The 16,801-nt window shown below is 41.4% G+C and overlaps 1 protein-coding gene across 2 annotated transcripts in view; it reads left to right on the plus strand.

Moving 5' to 3' along the window:
* The first annotated feature begins 34 nt into the window (after positions 1-34).
* The window catches only part of chchd6b (coiled-coil-helix-coiled-coil-helix domain containing 6b), a 59,476-nt gene continuing 42,709 nt past the window's right edge, over positions 35-16,801 (plus strand). For both annotated transcript variants that reach the window (XM_069678591.1, XM_069678592.1), the window contains exons 1-4: positions 35-267; positions 1,033-1,132; positions 1,671-1,716; positions 2,216-2,372. In XM_069678591.1, the coding sequence (XP_069534692.1) occupies positions 184-267; positions 1,033-1,132; positions 1,671-1,716; positions 2,216-2,372 (387 nt within the window). In that variant the 5' untranslated portion in view covers positions 35-183. The remainder of the gene's footprint in view (positions 268-1,032; positions 1,133-1,670; positions 1,717-2,215; positions 2,373-16,801) is intronic.

Raw genomic sequence — 16,801 nt, forward strand, 5'->3', positions numbered from 1 at the left:
TCATCCAACGAATGAGCTGTGAGGATACTGCAGCGCCAGAATGACCTTTATTGAAGTGTTTTAAGCACCGGTCGATGTAGCGGCACTTGCAGCCGCTGTCTCATCTGCATGTCTCCCTGTCCCAACAGCAGACAGGGTGTTAATTACTGTTTCTAATCAGGTGGGAACCGACGGCTGCTCGCTATGGGAGGTAATGGCAGCACCACCAGGAAAGTGTCATTCGGACTGGACGAAAACGAGAAGGTCACAGTAATTGAAGGAGTCAAGGTAGATATTAAACGTATCGTCTTAATATTAAAATTAAGCGGAAAGGTTTGAATTATGTTATGAAGCCGAAAAGGAAAGCTAATAACGGTTAGCTAGTAGGCATGTGCGGTGGTGCCTGACGGCTGACAGGTCCCATGTCCTCAAATGACTCCGGTCATACCCGCTCTCACCCCACAGTGCCCACCGTCTTATCGGTTACTACTTTTACTACACTAACTTAGCGTTATATTATACAAGCTTGGTGAATGACGACGTGTATTTGGTTGTGGAATACAAATAAAAATGACATTATCTCAGAAGTTAAACGTTTAAATACAACAAAAATTTTAGCTGTGTTTGCTATATCAACAACATTTACGGCAGTTAATTTTCGTTACTGTAACGTTAGTCAGCAGTTATTGGCATGATTGTGTGACGTCAGACGTAAGAATGTTTCGGTTTCATACGCAAAGAATTATGACCTAGTGAACCTGCAAAGTAAACAGAAGGAGGGTAAATTAAACACGTGTTCATGTGTAGATCCATGTAGGTAGATGTAGCTACTCTTTGACAGACTATTCAGGAAGGTTAAAGAGGTCAGGCACAGCTGTACAGCAGCACATCTGGAGCTGATATATATGACTTGTTACAAGATTATGGACTCCTAAGCTACTGAGTCTTTTAATATACTGCTTCCCAAGACACACACCTGTCTTGCTTACACACTAAGGGGCTTGTTTGTGTGTGTGTGCACATTTTGTTATTTCTTCTCACGTTCCTTTCCAGCTCTCAGATGACGTGCTCCAGCGGATGAGGGAATCTCAGGGGGCTGACAGTCCCAAACCACAGCCGTCAGCGCCACCAGACAGGAACAAACCACCCCCTAGTAAGTCCAAGTCAAAGACCTTTCCTTTCTCACAGAGCTCCCATTGGGAGGCTCACAGTTTAAGCTAGCATGTCCTCACACAGTGACTGATGAAAACAGTGTCAGGATAAAAGTCAATTCTACTGCTGTGTGAGTTTTTCCAAAAGCATATCAGAGTAAAAAAATAATATATAGTGAACAAACTGTCATTTTATGCATACATCTATAAGAATATTTACACATCATCACCCAGAAACCCTCACTGTGTTGCTCAGTAATACACTACTTGATAATATATATATATAAGCAAGATAATAAGCATTAATGTAGCCTAATTAAAGTTCAGCTGTTACTTGATTATTTGGTCAACATTGGAGACATGGTTTAAAAGGGAAACCAGTTTTAACCTAGAATAGATAGTTATGTAATACAGAAGTCATGCCCACATGGAAAACTATTAACCCTTTATATACTGGTAACCATGTGTTGCTTTGTCTTCTCTGTTCTTCAATCTGATCTTTATTTTAATAGATTGATGTTTATCCCATTTTATTTTCAGCTTCAAAACCCTCCAGTACAGAAATCCAGGGCGAAATCCGCAAAAAGTAGGTGCTCATAATGTCAAGGTCGTTGTCCCTTTTTGTTGTTATCTAGCCATGAAGGACCTGCTATAACTTTGTTTGTAATAAGTGGTTACAGAATTATTATTTTTTTATCCTAACACATTTTTATACATAATTAATCATAATACTTGAGCCTCCTGTGTTGACACAGTTACCTTATAGTAAGAGGAGGTGACAAATATATAGAGTAGCAGACACTTAATGCCAGTGCGTAATGTTAATGGAAAACATATACATGTCGAGTGACCTGTCAACGCCTCCTGTGGTACATAACAGGCATGCTGCTATGATCCAGGAATGCCCATATACTATCCTGAGCCTCATAGAGTTACATGCTGGCAAGTCCAACAATTCTTACCACAAAATAATCACTAAATTAGCAAATAACATACATAGCATATTGAGATATCACTGGATTGGGACCTTTGCTGGGTAAACAAAGATTAAAGGTTAAAACAGTCCTTATCTCCCCCTACTTCAGCTTTGAGCGTCAACAGGCCCTGGTGGAGGAGCAGTTAGCCCGACTGGCCCAGAGGGAGAGAGAGACAGTAACATCCTCAGACCTGGATGGGCTGATCCCTGCCCTCATCCTGGAGAAAGGAAAGGTCCATGAAGAGCAAGAAAAGGCAAAGATACTGGTGAGTGTTGCTTTCTGCGTCTACACAAGGAGTCAGAATTGTGCCTTCAGGCGTTTTCCTGATAAGTTGAAGTTATTTTGAATATCCCCCAAAGCTATTAATTAGATTTATCTTTTTAAACTTTTCGATATAGCAGATCACTGTGGTACACAGACCCTGTGACCATCTAACTGAGGGAGTTACTTAAGCATTAAGTCAGTAAAGTGTTTCAAGTATTGACTTCCTGCATGTACTTCTTCTTACTGTAAAACTTTACATACAGTTGACATCTGAGTCATCTCAAAGAGATACTTTTAAAAAAATATATTACCATCATAAAATTTGAATACAACTTGACTGAGACTTCCTTTTAGCTACTAATGACTTGTTGGCCACATGCTAGTCTAATCCTTTACTAAAATTATGGGATGGGAGGCATTTAAGATATTTACATATGTAGGTATAGAAATACCATAACTTATATGTTTAGACTAAGAAGCAAGTTTCTAAACAAATGATTTTATTGCACCTTAAACATACAAATTTTGGTATCATTTAGTAGTAGGAGTTGTTTACTTTTCCTCCAGAAACCTTGTATTTGAGTCAACAGCACCCTCTTCTGTCCAGACTTTACAAGACACCTGTGGACTGAGACTCTGGTGAATTGTTCTCTCCTTGCTGTTTGTTTTTGTATATCCAATTGTCACAATCAGCACCAAAAATGAAAAAAAAAAAAAATTCAACCATTCTAATTCATTATATCAAGATGCTTAGTTTGCACAGACGTTACAGTCCCTTTTATTCACAGCTTTCATTGATTAGAGAATCCCTGCACTGAATAGCTTATGTGATTGGTGTGGGAGCAACATAAACAAGAAATCAGAGCAGGGACATTCTTAATGGCCTTAATTGTATCCTGGTGGGGCAGTATTCACATCATTTATTTCAAGAGGCTATATTAATAACAACAGTATTCAATGTAGGATGGAAACAGGAACATGAACAGATGCTGTGCTCCTCTCTGAACGTTTACACATTCTGCCATCAAAGTCGCAAGGTTTGTTAAAACACAGTGCTAAAACAAGGAGTGAAAGAGGTGATTGCCTGAAAGATCTGAATGCCTAATAAGAGTGTGTGTGTGTGTGTGTGTGTGTGTGTGTTTGTTTTAACCCCCGAAAGACTGTTTGCGACGCTACTTACATGTATATTGATGATCAGTAGTCGAATGCTGATTACCCATTTGCAATTCCCATTTAAATTTTTCATTCACTTCTGTTAGCTAATATCAAACACTGTGGATTTCCTACAGCCCTCCCTCTCTCTCTCTCTCTCTCTCCTCTCCAATTGATTTGTCCTGCGGTGTCTTTTCCGAGTGCCGGTCAGCTGTTATAAATACTGAATGAAGCCGCTGGCATAGCTTACACTGATATGGGCTCCAGCATTGCGATGTGAATCCGAGCTCTCCTTCCTCACACATTTGTTTTCTACTTTTTTGACACGACAAGTCAATACAGCCTGTCCGTGTGTGTGTATGTGTGTGTGTGTGCAGCTGTGTGTTTGTGTGTGTGGAAATGGGGAGGTTTATTCTGTCTGTGGTTGTAGGAAGTTTAAAATATTTATTGGCCCAACTCTGTTATTGGTGGTGGGTGTGGTTCACAGGTTTGAGTGTCTTTTGGGAACACTTGAATTTGAGTTTGGTGTTGAGCTTGGTCAAATTTTGAGTAGTATTTTTAGGTTAAAAAAGAAGGTGGTGTTTTGTTGCTTTGATGTGTTGAAAAGTTGGACTTAGATCTATGTGTGTAAGAACCCTAGACAGCATGTGACTTTGAGTGTTTATGTGACCTCCCCCTCCCCTCTCCTCTCTCCCACCTTTTCCATCTTTCTCACCTGTCCTCCTTGTTCGGTCTCACCTCTGTTTCTCACTTTTTTCCGCTTTGCTGTCTAACACATTCATTGTTGCCTGCTTGATTAGATCTAAAATTTGACACATACTTAGCAGCTCCCCTATAAAAAGCCTGGAACCTAAAAAGTTTCACTTCTCAGACTACAAAGACAACTGTGCTTGGTTTATATACCTTTTGTTGCACTGCTTAAGCGTTTGAGGGGATTGAAAGTACCTACATTTTTGATTCAAGAGCCCCGCCACTATCAAATCTCTCAGCCTAGCAGGTGGTCGTCCCTCTCTTCTGTGCATTTTCCATCGACCTTGCATCTACGTCAACAACACAGCTGGAGGCTTTCAGAAAAATTCCCCATGCCACCCTCTCTTTCCCCATTCCACCTTAAAACGCTCCACTTTGAGTACTATGGGAGCTGCCTTATTTCCCAGAGGAGACACACACAGGCTTACATTCACACACACATACTGCTGTGTGCTCTCACAATAGACTAACATATATATAGCGAGCACCCCCCCAGCCTATTTCCCCCTGTGTGCTCCTGGCTCCCCAGCAGGTAGGCTGTGTGTTAGCGATGGGGTGAGGAGGAGGTGAGGGAAGTGTGGAGGCAACACCTGTCAGAGAACGGAGCTGCTCCCCACACTGCCTCGGGCTGCCTGTCACAAACACTCACATTAGCCATTTACTCCTGGCTCACCGCCAACTGCCACCGCTGGGACTATTTGTGTGTGTACATATAAATATACTGTATTTGTGTGTGTGTGCATACCTGTGCATTAAACAGGCTCTGTATTTATTTACATCAGAGGAATGTGTGCGTGTGCTATCTGTCTGCAAGGTTCATCCACAGTTCAGACAATTCTAGACCCTTTAGGTGTCTTGCATATTATATATTTTAATCTTTTTTTTGTAGCGTAACATTTACATTATTGTTTAGTATAAAATTCCTTTCAGAGCAAAGCAATTGATTTTATTCCTCTCTTGTATGCCATATTTTTCCCTGTTGTGAAAGTGCATGAATGTCTACCTGTGGCTCATTGAAGTATTATTCTGGCAGTGTAAAGTAAAACAGTTGTGATGTTTGATGGTAATTGGCCAAATGTAGGTACTTCAATCCTCTCATTCTTGTCTGCTGTATTGTCCATTTAAATTTTTAACCCGCAGTTATTGAGAAGCATTGTGGTTTTAGAGAGGAAAAAATGCTACCAAAATCAGGTCAGTTCGCCGAATTTCAACCTCAGTCCTATCATGCTATTATGGGGAGCTAATACTAATACCATTATGGTAGGAAAAAAATGCAATTTCGCTCTGTGCCTTTGGAGGATGCTATCCGCTTCTCCAATGGACCCTGGAAAACCTCCGGCAAACTACTTTGTACGTAAAATGCGTCATCTGGCGGAGGCTAGGGACCTCGCTAAACTACACTTCCTCAATCTAGGACGCCTGCCTCCGATGTCATGTCTCGTTCAAAATCGTCCGGTTTGAAATGTAGACTGCAGACCTGAAGATTTTTTTGACGATCCACTGGTATTTTCGCGTTGTATTTTTGATTCTGTACTGCTCTGAGCCATTGCCTGCAGTGATCAGTGTCCTTTACTGGAAAACAGTAGTATTTCACTCCAGCGTCTCTCGCTGGGCCGTTCCTTTCAGACGGAGGGACGCAATGCATGCTGGATGTACAACTTTCTAAACCCTGGCCTTGACTGATTAGCGCTAATAAGCAGCCCAAAGGTCCCTTAAAGGGCCTTAAGTGCCCAACTATTGCTACATCTTCAGTCCACATTTTTAATTATGTTTGCAAAGTTGATATGAAATACAGCAGGTGATTTTGAGGGTCAAGGTTGTCTGTATTATCTCTCTGAGAGGGCCTGCAGTCTGTTATGATTCCTCATGCCAAGAGACCTGTACCAAGTGACCAAAGAGAATGTGAGAACAGATTCAATAAAACAAGAGTCAAACATGTTCATAAAAGATTTGTCAACATTCAAATTTCGAAGCTTTCAAAAAAAAGCGCATACATCGATGAGCTTTTATATAAACAGCATCCACCTAAAGTTCGAAGGTCAGTTTCTCATCAATTACAGTAACCAGATATTTATACTACTGCACAGCCAGCAACCTGCGTGCACCAAATAATTCCCCGTCACTATGACATGCACCTTATCCTCTCACCTACATAGGTGTTCCTAAAAAGCGTTGTTACTTTTTTCCATGTGTAATTCTCCCTTGTTCTGAGACTACTTTTAGGCCCTAACAGTTACACCTTGAGTGAAGAAACAGCAGAGGCGACAAGTGACATTAACACCTCGTCTCTTCTCCTCTCCTTTCTTTCATTAGCACCTCCTGTGTTTGTTGTCTTCCCCCGACTATTCTCTCCACCTCAGAGGTGTCATTCGTGTTGCAAATAAATGCTATTAGTATGCACAGGCATTCAGTGCGAAACAACACACACAGATAACAACGGGCATCTGCTTTAAGCTGTTGAATTCCCGAAGCTTCCTTGACGTTACTACTTGTTGGGGGTTGCAGGTGAATGTTTGTAACCTGTCAGATGATTCGCTTTTAGTCCTGTTTGTTAGACGCTAGCTTTCACCTGCTGTCCCAAATAATAAACCAGTGATGGACGACAACATTTCAGGGTTAAGCATTATTGAAAGTCTGTTTAGTAGACAAAATTAGACAGAGGAAGTAAAGATAAACAAGACACAGGTACATAAAAACACATCAAATATTATAGGAACGCAGTCATTCATGTTGCTGACACTTTCAGGGTTTTACAGTGTTACAAACAGTGTAACAATCCGTATAAAAGACTGTATTGTAGTGTAGTAGATATGCAAGTTTTAATGTTAAGTTCACATTTGAATTTTGTGTGTTTTTAAATAACTTCAAGTCCCTTTAATTCCCCTCACCTGGAGGCAATTTTCATATCAATTTCAGTGTGGAAAATAGGTCACTCTTCATGCGTCACACCGCCTTGCCCCTTGTTCATTTTCACCCCATGTTGCTTCAAACCCAGGGGAGACATTTCCCTTTGATTCCCACAAACCTATAACACATACACACTTGGATTAAGTCGACTGTAACTCTCACTCTATCTACCATATTTTCCCCATGATCAAAACATCACACAAAGCATATGAGGCAAAAAGACAAGTCAGTTTCTCTAAGATGTAATTATAATGAAGCCATGTTAGAGCAGGCTGTGACAGATTTTTGTCAAATGAAACTGACACCTCTTTTAACTGTAAATAAAGATATATTAATGTGATGATTTTACCGTCTATACCGTTTAAAATGAAATGTGTCATAAGAGGTGACGCGCCCATTTGGTCCTTCCTGATGTTCCTGTTTTCTCACACCTCGTCTTTCCTTTAAAAACCCTGCCAGACTTGTGTAGGAGGAGGAGGCAGGTCGTTATCATATATCATGTATACATTGCTTAATGTCTGTGTCAGGCGAGGCTTATATAGTAGGAATTTGGATGTGGTATATTTGTTGAGGTGTTTTAATTCCTTTCCTGTGTAATCACCCTGTTTCCTCTTACATCACATTTGACCACATTTGACCTGTAGCTGCATATTTTAGGTCATTGGTTGGTTTGTCTGGTATTTGGATGTGGTAGATTTGTCCGTGGGAGATGAGGGAACAGGACCAGTAGCTCCGTAAGTCGTCACTAGGTGGCATTGTTGAAGCATGTTTGGTTTGCAAAGAGATAAGAAGCAGGATGGATGCATGCTCTGCACAGCGACATGTGCTCCTGGGCAACATGTTCTCCCAGCATTTCTTCCTCTTCCTCTGCTTCTCATCTTTTTATCTTCCTCTTTCCGACCCCCAGTCCTTAGCGTGTGTGTGAATGATGACTCAGAGAGAAGCATTTGACACTGTCCAAAAGAAAGATGATGAAAACCAGGGTGAAAAGCCCAACATTCATTAAAGTCAGACCTGAGATGACAAACACTCGGACCGCAGTGGATGCAGCCACACATGCTAACAGCAGTGCCTTGCTGCTGCCTCGGAGCGCTGAGAAATGACACTTGACAAGGGTGAAAATGTGTTTTGCTCTGAATATGCAGCCTTCAGTTACAAGATGTTCTCGCTAACCAGCAGGACCCCCTGCTGTCTAAGTCTTAAAGACATTTGTCACAGAAAATAATCCTCTGCAATAGATCCATTTACTGTTGCTTCAGCTAAATCCCTCACTCCTATTGGTTCCTTTTAAACATTATGCTATTAATTAAGTGCTCCCTTTATATCCATTTGTATAACATATAATAAAATCTATGGCAAATGCAACCTTATAACCCACCATCTCATCCCTGCTCGCTGAAGTAGCCTGCGGTTGCATCAATCTGTCAATTCTTATCACTTCAGCTGCTTTGAGTGTTCGCTTTCTAGCACCAGATGGACATGTTGTTTCAGCTGTATTCAGCCAGTCCCCAAATAATCCCCCCCCGCACCCCGACCCAACATGACAGCGTATATCTCGGAAAGGAAGCATGAAAATGTTGTTGCTTAGCAGATGATGGCACATCATATTCAAACAGATGATGAAGGGAGGACAGATGTACCTATGACCCACCTATGAGAGCCATTTTCACTAAAATACGTTGGTATTCAGCAGCTAGGTTAGCGGGCACATGGAAGCATTAGGCCGGAGAGCTTAGTGAAAAAGAAACATGGACAGGGACGGGCTGTAGGAGCTGAAAAAGAGAGAGAGAAGAGACTCAGAGCGGGTACAGTAAAAGATTCAGATGCCTGAACTTGACTGCTAGCTGCTCCAGAGAGCGAACCCTGCCTGTTAGCCGAAGACAGAGGACGGGAGAGGAGAGCAGAGGAAATGAAAATAATAAATTGAAAGTAAAAGGGAGAGAAGTTTACTTTGAGACTAAGTGGGGGAACATTAGCCTTCACCACAGCGATGGCTTTTGAGTCAGCAGGTGCAAAAATCCGCACACACTCAGATTTTCCTTCTCATAGAAAACCGACAGCAACTCAGACACACACATTCAGACACAGCTAAAGCACTTATTATCAGCCGGTGTAATCACAGACTTGACATCTTTTCTGCATGTTAAAGCAGCTAAGCCCTTTGTGCACACTCGCACTTCCTCACACTCTGATACGCACACACGTACAGTACTCTCCCACCGTTTCGAGCGACGGTAATTGCTGACGAGCGGAGCGCTCACCGGCTGAGGAGATTTTGATCGGTGCAGAGCAGTAAGACGAGGGGAGGGGGGGGAAGCGCCTCACACAAATCCTGTAGGTTCAAAGGACAAATGTGTAGGAGTGGAACACGTCTCCCATCAGAGAGGAGCTGTGATGTAATGAGACAGCTGGAAGAGACTTATTATATACAGGGAAAGTAATGTCTGCCAGATGCTTGATCTCAAATAGCAGAAAGATAAAAAAAAAGTATGAGTCAAAAGTTTTTGAGATTAAGATCAGTTTGAATTATGAATAAGATTTGTCACCCTCTTAAATTATTTAATGTTTAAGCCTGTATAAGGTCTATTTATGACTAATCAGGTACAGGTGAGACAATGAAGGAGCAGGTGAAAACAAGGGTGGGGCACATGTTAGCTGTGTCCCAATACAAGCGCTGCATCCTTCGAAGGCAGTGTTTGAAGGCAGATTGCATCACAGCAGCACGTTGAGGGCTGTCCAGTTTCGAAGGCTCCTTCACATGTGTACGACAACTGCGATCTCCTTTTCCTGGGCCACGAAGGATCCATGGGGTGTATCCATCCCAGCATATCCCGATACTGGCGCACTTTACAGGGTGCAAGGGTAAGGGCAGGAACAGATGGTGACGTGAACAGGAAATCCTCTGTGGACCAGACCGTGTCATTTCACTTCTGCCTTAGCGGTCTACGCAGGCTATGAATGACGCAGTCCTCGAAGGATGCAGCCACTGAATTGAGAAGCAGGTAATGAAAGAATCGGGAAAACACACAAAGGCAGGAAGTAGAACATCACAAGGGTAGTAAACAACAAAAAAAGACAGGAAATGCTTTCTAAACAACCAAATATATAACAAAATAAGGATCATACATAATGGTGTGGATGTTATGCTTTGTGCCTTTGTTTGGCGTTTGTAACATTGTATTGCTTCACCTTATATAATGTGCTGATGGACACGGTACATCTGGTGTATTTGCAAGTTAAAGATGGTCTAGCCTCCCCTGAAAGAACATAAAAGCAGCTGCTAGAATTCATTAGCTTAACTGAAAACAGACTTAAAAATTTCACAACTAAAATCACAACTAAAATCATATATTGTAGGTACATTTGAGCAATTTTATAATTTTGTGAACACATCAATGTCAGTTAGACACCAATTAGTGTCAAAAAATATGCTTAAAATACATTACCTGTGTAGATTCCCCGTCAGTCTTTACAGACGTCTCTGCCTCAATATGACGCCGGCGTTAACATGGTCTCACACTGGTCATTCTGCTCGCTCCGTTATCAGTCTGTCTCTCTCTGTAGTAACTAATAATCGATCTATTTTGATGAGAAGTACGCTAACCAGATGTTTAAAGGCATTTTTCTGGTTTCTTTTTTCTCACGCTGCGCCTCCCCTGAAGCCCTCTGGCGCCCCCAAGGGGAGGCGCTTCTCACACTTTGAAAACCGCTGGTCTAGGGTTATCACAAATGTTCACACATGATTTTATTTGGATATTGTTTTGTCGGAAAAGGTTTCTTCCAATGAGAAGATTTGATCATTTCTAGCATCATCCGGGAAATGGAAGAAAGTCCAATGCCAAGTGCAGCCAATTGAAACAGTACAGGTGGTCTGCATGAAAAAACGTGCCTGGCGCGTTGCTGTGGGTTCAAATACCTTTTCTAATCAGAGCCCAGTCCAAACAATCTGTTCCTATCCAAGATTTTGCACGGGCAGAGAAGGCGTTTTTTCAATTACAGAAGTTGGAACTTACAAAGTTTAACCTTGATGAACGTCACTATTTTATGCTTGATGTGAAGGAACTGCAACAAATGCTTGAGGGAGAAAAATGCCCATACTGACTGCTGACACACTTTGCCTTTTCTTATCTTCTCTCATTTCCTCCTTCCTTCATTCTCCTCTCAACAAAACCCATTCCTCTTATTCACCACAAATCTCTCCTTCCATCCTCTTCCTGTCTCTCTGTCCTTTTTTTCTGCGTCTGTATTTTCTCGATCTGTGTCTGTGTGACAGTCTGTGGTGGCAAAGCACGCTGATGATGAAGTGTTAATTCATTTAACCTCCCCCGGCTATGTGACGAGAACACACACATTTAATGAGCAAACAGCTAGACTAACCAATTCATGCCTCTGGATCTCAACTGTAACATGTGCATGCTTGTGTGTGACTTGGCGTGTGTTTTTGTGGGTGAATGCAGGTGTGCACGCCACCCACAGGTGTTAATGTGACGACTCATGCGTGTGTGTTTGAACTGTTATCCTGTCTTCCTGCTAAAGGCTGTACATTTGGTGTGTATGGGTTAATAAGCCTCTAACACTGAGGCAGAGACCCGGGAAAAAGCCTTTGTCTGTGAAGTACTGGCAGAAAACTTCACTGGCTGGCAGAGATTGAGATGGAAGCCTCCCAACCTTAAACAAATAACCTGCATGCTGTAAGTGTAGCTTCCTTTAGGCTGTGCAGGAGGTGACTGCTGTGTTTTCCCCTCGGGGCTTGCCGTAGCTGCACAAGCCCTGAAACATTTGCTGCAGAGATTGTTGAGTATTACCACAAACCTCAACTCACAGATTGGTATTAGCTGTACCAGTGCATGCTGCATTTTAACATTCATTTATTATACAGTTATTACTTTTTTTTCCAATTAGAATTTTACTTTATTTTTACTTTGATCTGTAAAAACAAAGGTTATACATACATTGATATGGATCAATATATTGATTTAATGTCTCATTATAATTGATACATTTGTCAAATCATATCGTAGTTGCTTGTGGGTTGATATAAATTCATCTGACTGTATTAGATTGGGGGCTGCACGGTGGTGCAGTGGTTAGCGCTGTCGCATCAAAGCTAGAAGGTTCCTGGTTCAAGTCCCGGTTCATGTGTAGGTTCCCTCCGGGTACTCCGGCTTCCTCCCACACTCCAAAGACATGCTTGTTAGGTTCTCTAAATTTCCCATAGGTCTGAATGTGAGCATGAAAGGTCGTCTGTCTCTGTGTATCAGCCCTTTGATTGACTGGCGATCAGTCCAGGGTGTACCCCGCAACCCATGAACAGGGAAACCAGTATAGATCATGGATGGCTGGATGTATTAGATTGCCTTCTATCTATTGATTGTATATCAATGGCAGCCCCTTATTTGAATTAATTCAAATCCTAAGACAACACTAGAACACTTTACAGTAGCACATGTCTTGCTTATGCACATGCACTTGTGTTCATGTGCATCAAGACAATGCGAGTATATGGGATTACCGAGAAACCAGGTGGTTAGAAGCACATAGTTAATCTTCAATGTGTTTCTTCTTCTGTCTGTGTGCGAGAGGAAGCAGTCTGTGTTACATTTTGACAACTCATGTCAAGCAAACACACCTGCTACTTGTTAATTAACATCAAAACAGTGACTCACACCTTGTTGTATTGGCTTATAATGGTGTGTAGATTAGTAGTTTTTTATGTATACCAAATATGAGGAACATTGACCAAGAAATGGTAAACTCTGTAGCACCACTCTGTAGTTTAAGCTTGATATCACCCCCGAGCAAACAAGAGCTGAGGTGAAAGCGCTCAGCTGTACCAACAACATGACGAATGTGCGTACTTTACTTATTCCTAAAGAGATATGACATTAAGGAAGCAGTCCATGAGTTAGCTCTTATTTTCTCCCCTCAGTCTTACTCCCTAATTAAAAAGCCAAATCAGGAGTTTGACTCAACAAACTGTGTCTGCCAGTGACATTCTCCAACCTAATCCTTGGTTTAGCCCTCTCTCCCCCTCTCGCTCTCTCTCTCTCTCTCTGACTCCAAGCAGAAAACCACACCAAAACCTTTCCTCCCCGAACACACAGATTTATTCAAATGTAGCATTTGCATAATTCAGTATTTACATAATTGATTTCCAAGGAAGCGTTTCTCGCCATGTGAGGTGGTGTTGGAAACTAAAAGGTCTCATCCTGTCACATCTCTGTCACTTTTTCTCTTTCACTCCGACACACACACACACACACACACACGCACGCACACACACTGGTGCCATTTAGATTTCAAATCTAAATCATGCATGAAGCATTGCTTAACCGGTACACCTGGTGACCCTCATGGAACAACCACGGCAAACATGATTCAGCTAAGCAGAGATAATCAAATGCATTGAGATCCATTAAATTGGTGTGTTTTAAAGGTCATTATTAATTTCACAATGCTCAGTAGTTGTTTTCCGTATTTCACGTATAATATAGTTCTGTAGAATAAGGAATGTTCTGTTTCTGGAGGAATTCATTGAACCCTGACATTGAGGACACAGTGTTAGGTTGAGCCATGGGTTCAATGAAGAGAGTGTCTATTTGTCGCATTGCTTAAGACAGACATCACTCAATCTTTTAGATATGCATTTGTGAACAAACCACCTAAATATTAGCTGTGCTCTCAAGGTCAGAGTGGAAAATAATCACAAGCTGAGTTTGCTATCATTCTATGTTTGTACTTTATAGGACATTTTATCTTGTGATGTGTGTTTGTGATGTACAATAAAGCCAATAGCAAGATTTCTATTTGAAAAAAACAAGTCTTTCTGATCCTTTAACCTCTTGGTGTACTCTCTCTACCCAGTTGCCACCTTATTTATCTAAATAATGCCATATATCTTAAAAGTTTTGACACTCGGGCTGCCAGTTTAGCTCAACGGTTAAATCACACGTCCCATATACAGAGGCTACAGTCCTTGATGCGGCCCCGGGTTTGACTCCCACCCTCGGCCCTTTGCAGCGTGTCATCCCCACCCTCTCTTCCTCTTAAAAGGCCAAAAAAAGTGACACTTTTAGTGGGGGGCGGCTGGGTCATCTCTGCTGACCCGTACATTATACACTCAAAGATCGTGCCCCCTACATAGATTTAAATTCCTCACATCCTCAACCAGGATGAAACTAATACGTTGATGATCATGAAAAGTGTCAGAAATAGTTGCATCAAGAACTCCCGGCTCCTTTTGCTCCTCAGCACAGCCGACCATTCAGATCGTCAGTTTCTTAAAAGTCCTCTGAGCTATTCAACAATTTGACAAGCACTTCTCTGAACGCATGCTGGCTGCATCAGAAGGAGGGAAAAGGGCAGGCTCTGACTGTATGTCTTAAATACAATACCACCTGTTGACAGTGAAGTGAGGACAATGGTGGAGGGTCATTTTAGGTGATTGAGTGATGGTTTTGAAGATTGTTATTGTTGGCACTATTAGTCTGTTAGTATGTTTACTGAGGGACCACAATGATTAAAAACGTGTTTCATTTATGAGCTTTCTTGGTTAAAATATTGAGGAATATATGAGTCTAAGTTTAATCGGAGTTGTTTCCTTGTTGTGTTTTTGCTGGTTCATTTAATCCAGACTCTTAATATTGAGACTGCTGATTGTTGGGCACCAGGGAGCTCTGAGCCGCAGAAACAATGAGTGGATGTACCTTTTAATGCCATTGTCCGCTATGGCTCATGGACTGCACCAAACTGCCAGGGTGCGTGTTTGTCTGCATCTGTATCACAACAAAACCCTTCACCTCTCTTCTAAAGTCTGTCATCTATGGAAATGGGACCTCCACACTCCTGTGAGCACACTGTAGGGGTCCACACACACAAACACACACACACACTAAGACACATCTTGAGTTTAGGGCCTGCTGCCGAGGAGCAGGGAGGTTAAACAGATGGCATGGGCTGTATCCGTTACACAGATTACCCAGCACACAAGCACATATACTGCAGCAACTGGCTTTGTGAGTCCACCTCATTTAACTGAATGGTGTTTTTATGAGGCATGCTAACATTAGAGACACCCAGTGGTCTTATCTATCGCTTTCTTTTCTGTCTTAATACTGGACTCAGAGCACACCAGGATATGGTGTCTTGTCTGTCTGTTATACTTTATTTGATTTGCTGAAAAAAGTGTTGTTGGGCTTATACTGTCTATAATATGTCATGAAGTTCTCTATTTGGCGGAACCTCATGGCGATAAAAGGCAATTGTTGGCGCATACATCCCAGATAAAGTTTACAAGGGCTGGGTTTAAAAAATCAATTTTTCAGATTTGAATCGATTCTAATTTGAATGACCCAATATCGATATAAATCCCGAGATCGACCTTTAAAATATGTGTAAAAATGTGTCTGATCACTCACGTTTCTGAGCACTCCTGAACGCTGCACGATTCAGCCCATACCCCCAAAACACGGCAGTGAGAGAGACATGCCTGGACTTGTTCACTGCACCTACAACGGAGACATCAGTGATCACTGACGGACTCTTTTTATCATGTGTGTGTCCATGAATATGTAAGTTAGTTTTGCACAAATGTTTATGTTACTCTCGGCTTTGGCCACGGGTGTATTTTCAGCATGTTGTTATACAATATGCCTTTCCCCATCAATCTTAGTGATCTCTTATGAGATCTTGTGGCCAGATCTCGTGCAAGTTGAACCCGAGTTCATTTAATCAAAACCATGAGCCAGATGTACAGACTAAAAATCTGAAACTGGACAAAAAGTTAATAAGCTGTCTAATTCATAAAATTGTTAATGTTCTGTTTACTGCTGTGTGTTGGTCATACTAAATAAAAGGTACATGATGTAACTTCCTTGGGGTCAATTCTTATTGTAAACATTAAAAATGTTGCACCATAATAATGCACCAGGTTAGAGGTGCATTGATATCGTAACTGAAATACCCCTAACCAAATCGATATCGAATCGGAAATCCTTTTCGATACCCAGCCCTAATGTTGACCGTTTGTAGTTGTATTTGTAGTCATCAATCTTTTCTTTGTTTGTTCAGCCATAGTAGATTACTGTATATGATGATGATAACACTTGCAGAGACCAGAGAAAGCTGCTTAGCTCCGCCTGCCCTCTCTGGCAGACCAACCACAGCTGGGTGATGGAAAATGCATCACTTACTGGGCACCGGTTGTGATTTTTTCCGCGAAAGTCGCACCAGACACCCAGTCCATAATAATACTATATACTGCAAATGCAAAGGCTTTCATCAGTGGGCCATAGGCTCACCATTGTGTTACCTCATTCGACGATAGATGGTGACTTAACAGACATACAATCTTAGAGATTATTTCTTTAAAGACTCAAAGATGAAAAAAATCTTAGAAAACAGATAGTAAATGCCTCGTTTTAAAGTTCTACTACATTCCTTATCTACATACTAATATTGTTGTTTTAAATATCAATGTTACTAAATTTTGTAACAAAACATATTTCAAATATATTTAGTTGTTATTTGTGTGCTTGTTTTCCAAAGCACTTTTATATTCTTATACAAGGTAATTGCTGTTATTCTTTATCTGTAGAAAAGCAACCATCACTGATTATATTG

This window comes from Semicossyphus pulcher, unplaced genomic scaffold, assembly GCF_022749685.1.
Source record: "Semicossyphus pulcher isolate SPU_LCO1_2020_fin unplaced genomic scaffold, fSemPul1.0.p SCAF_3, whole genome shotgun sequence".
Taxonomy (NCBI): domain Eukaryota; kingdom Metazoa; phylum Chordata; class Actinopteri; order Labriformes; family Labridae; genus Semicossyphus; species Semicossyphus pulcher.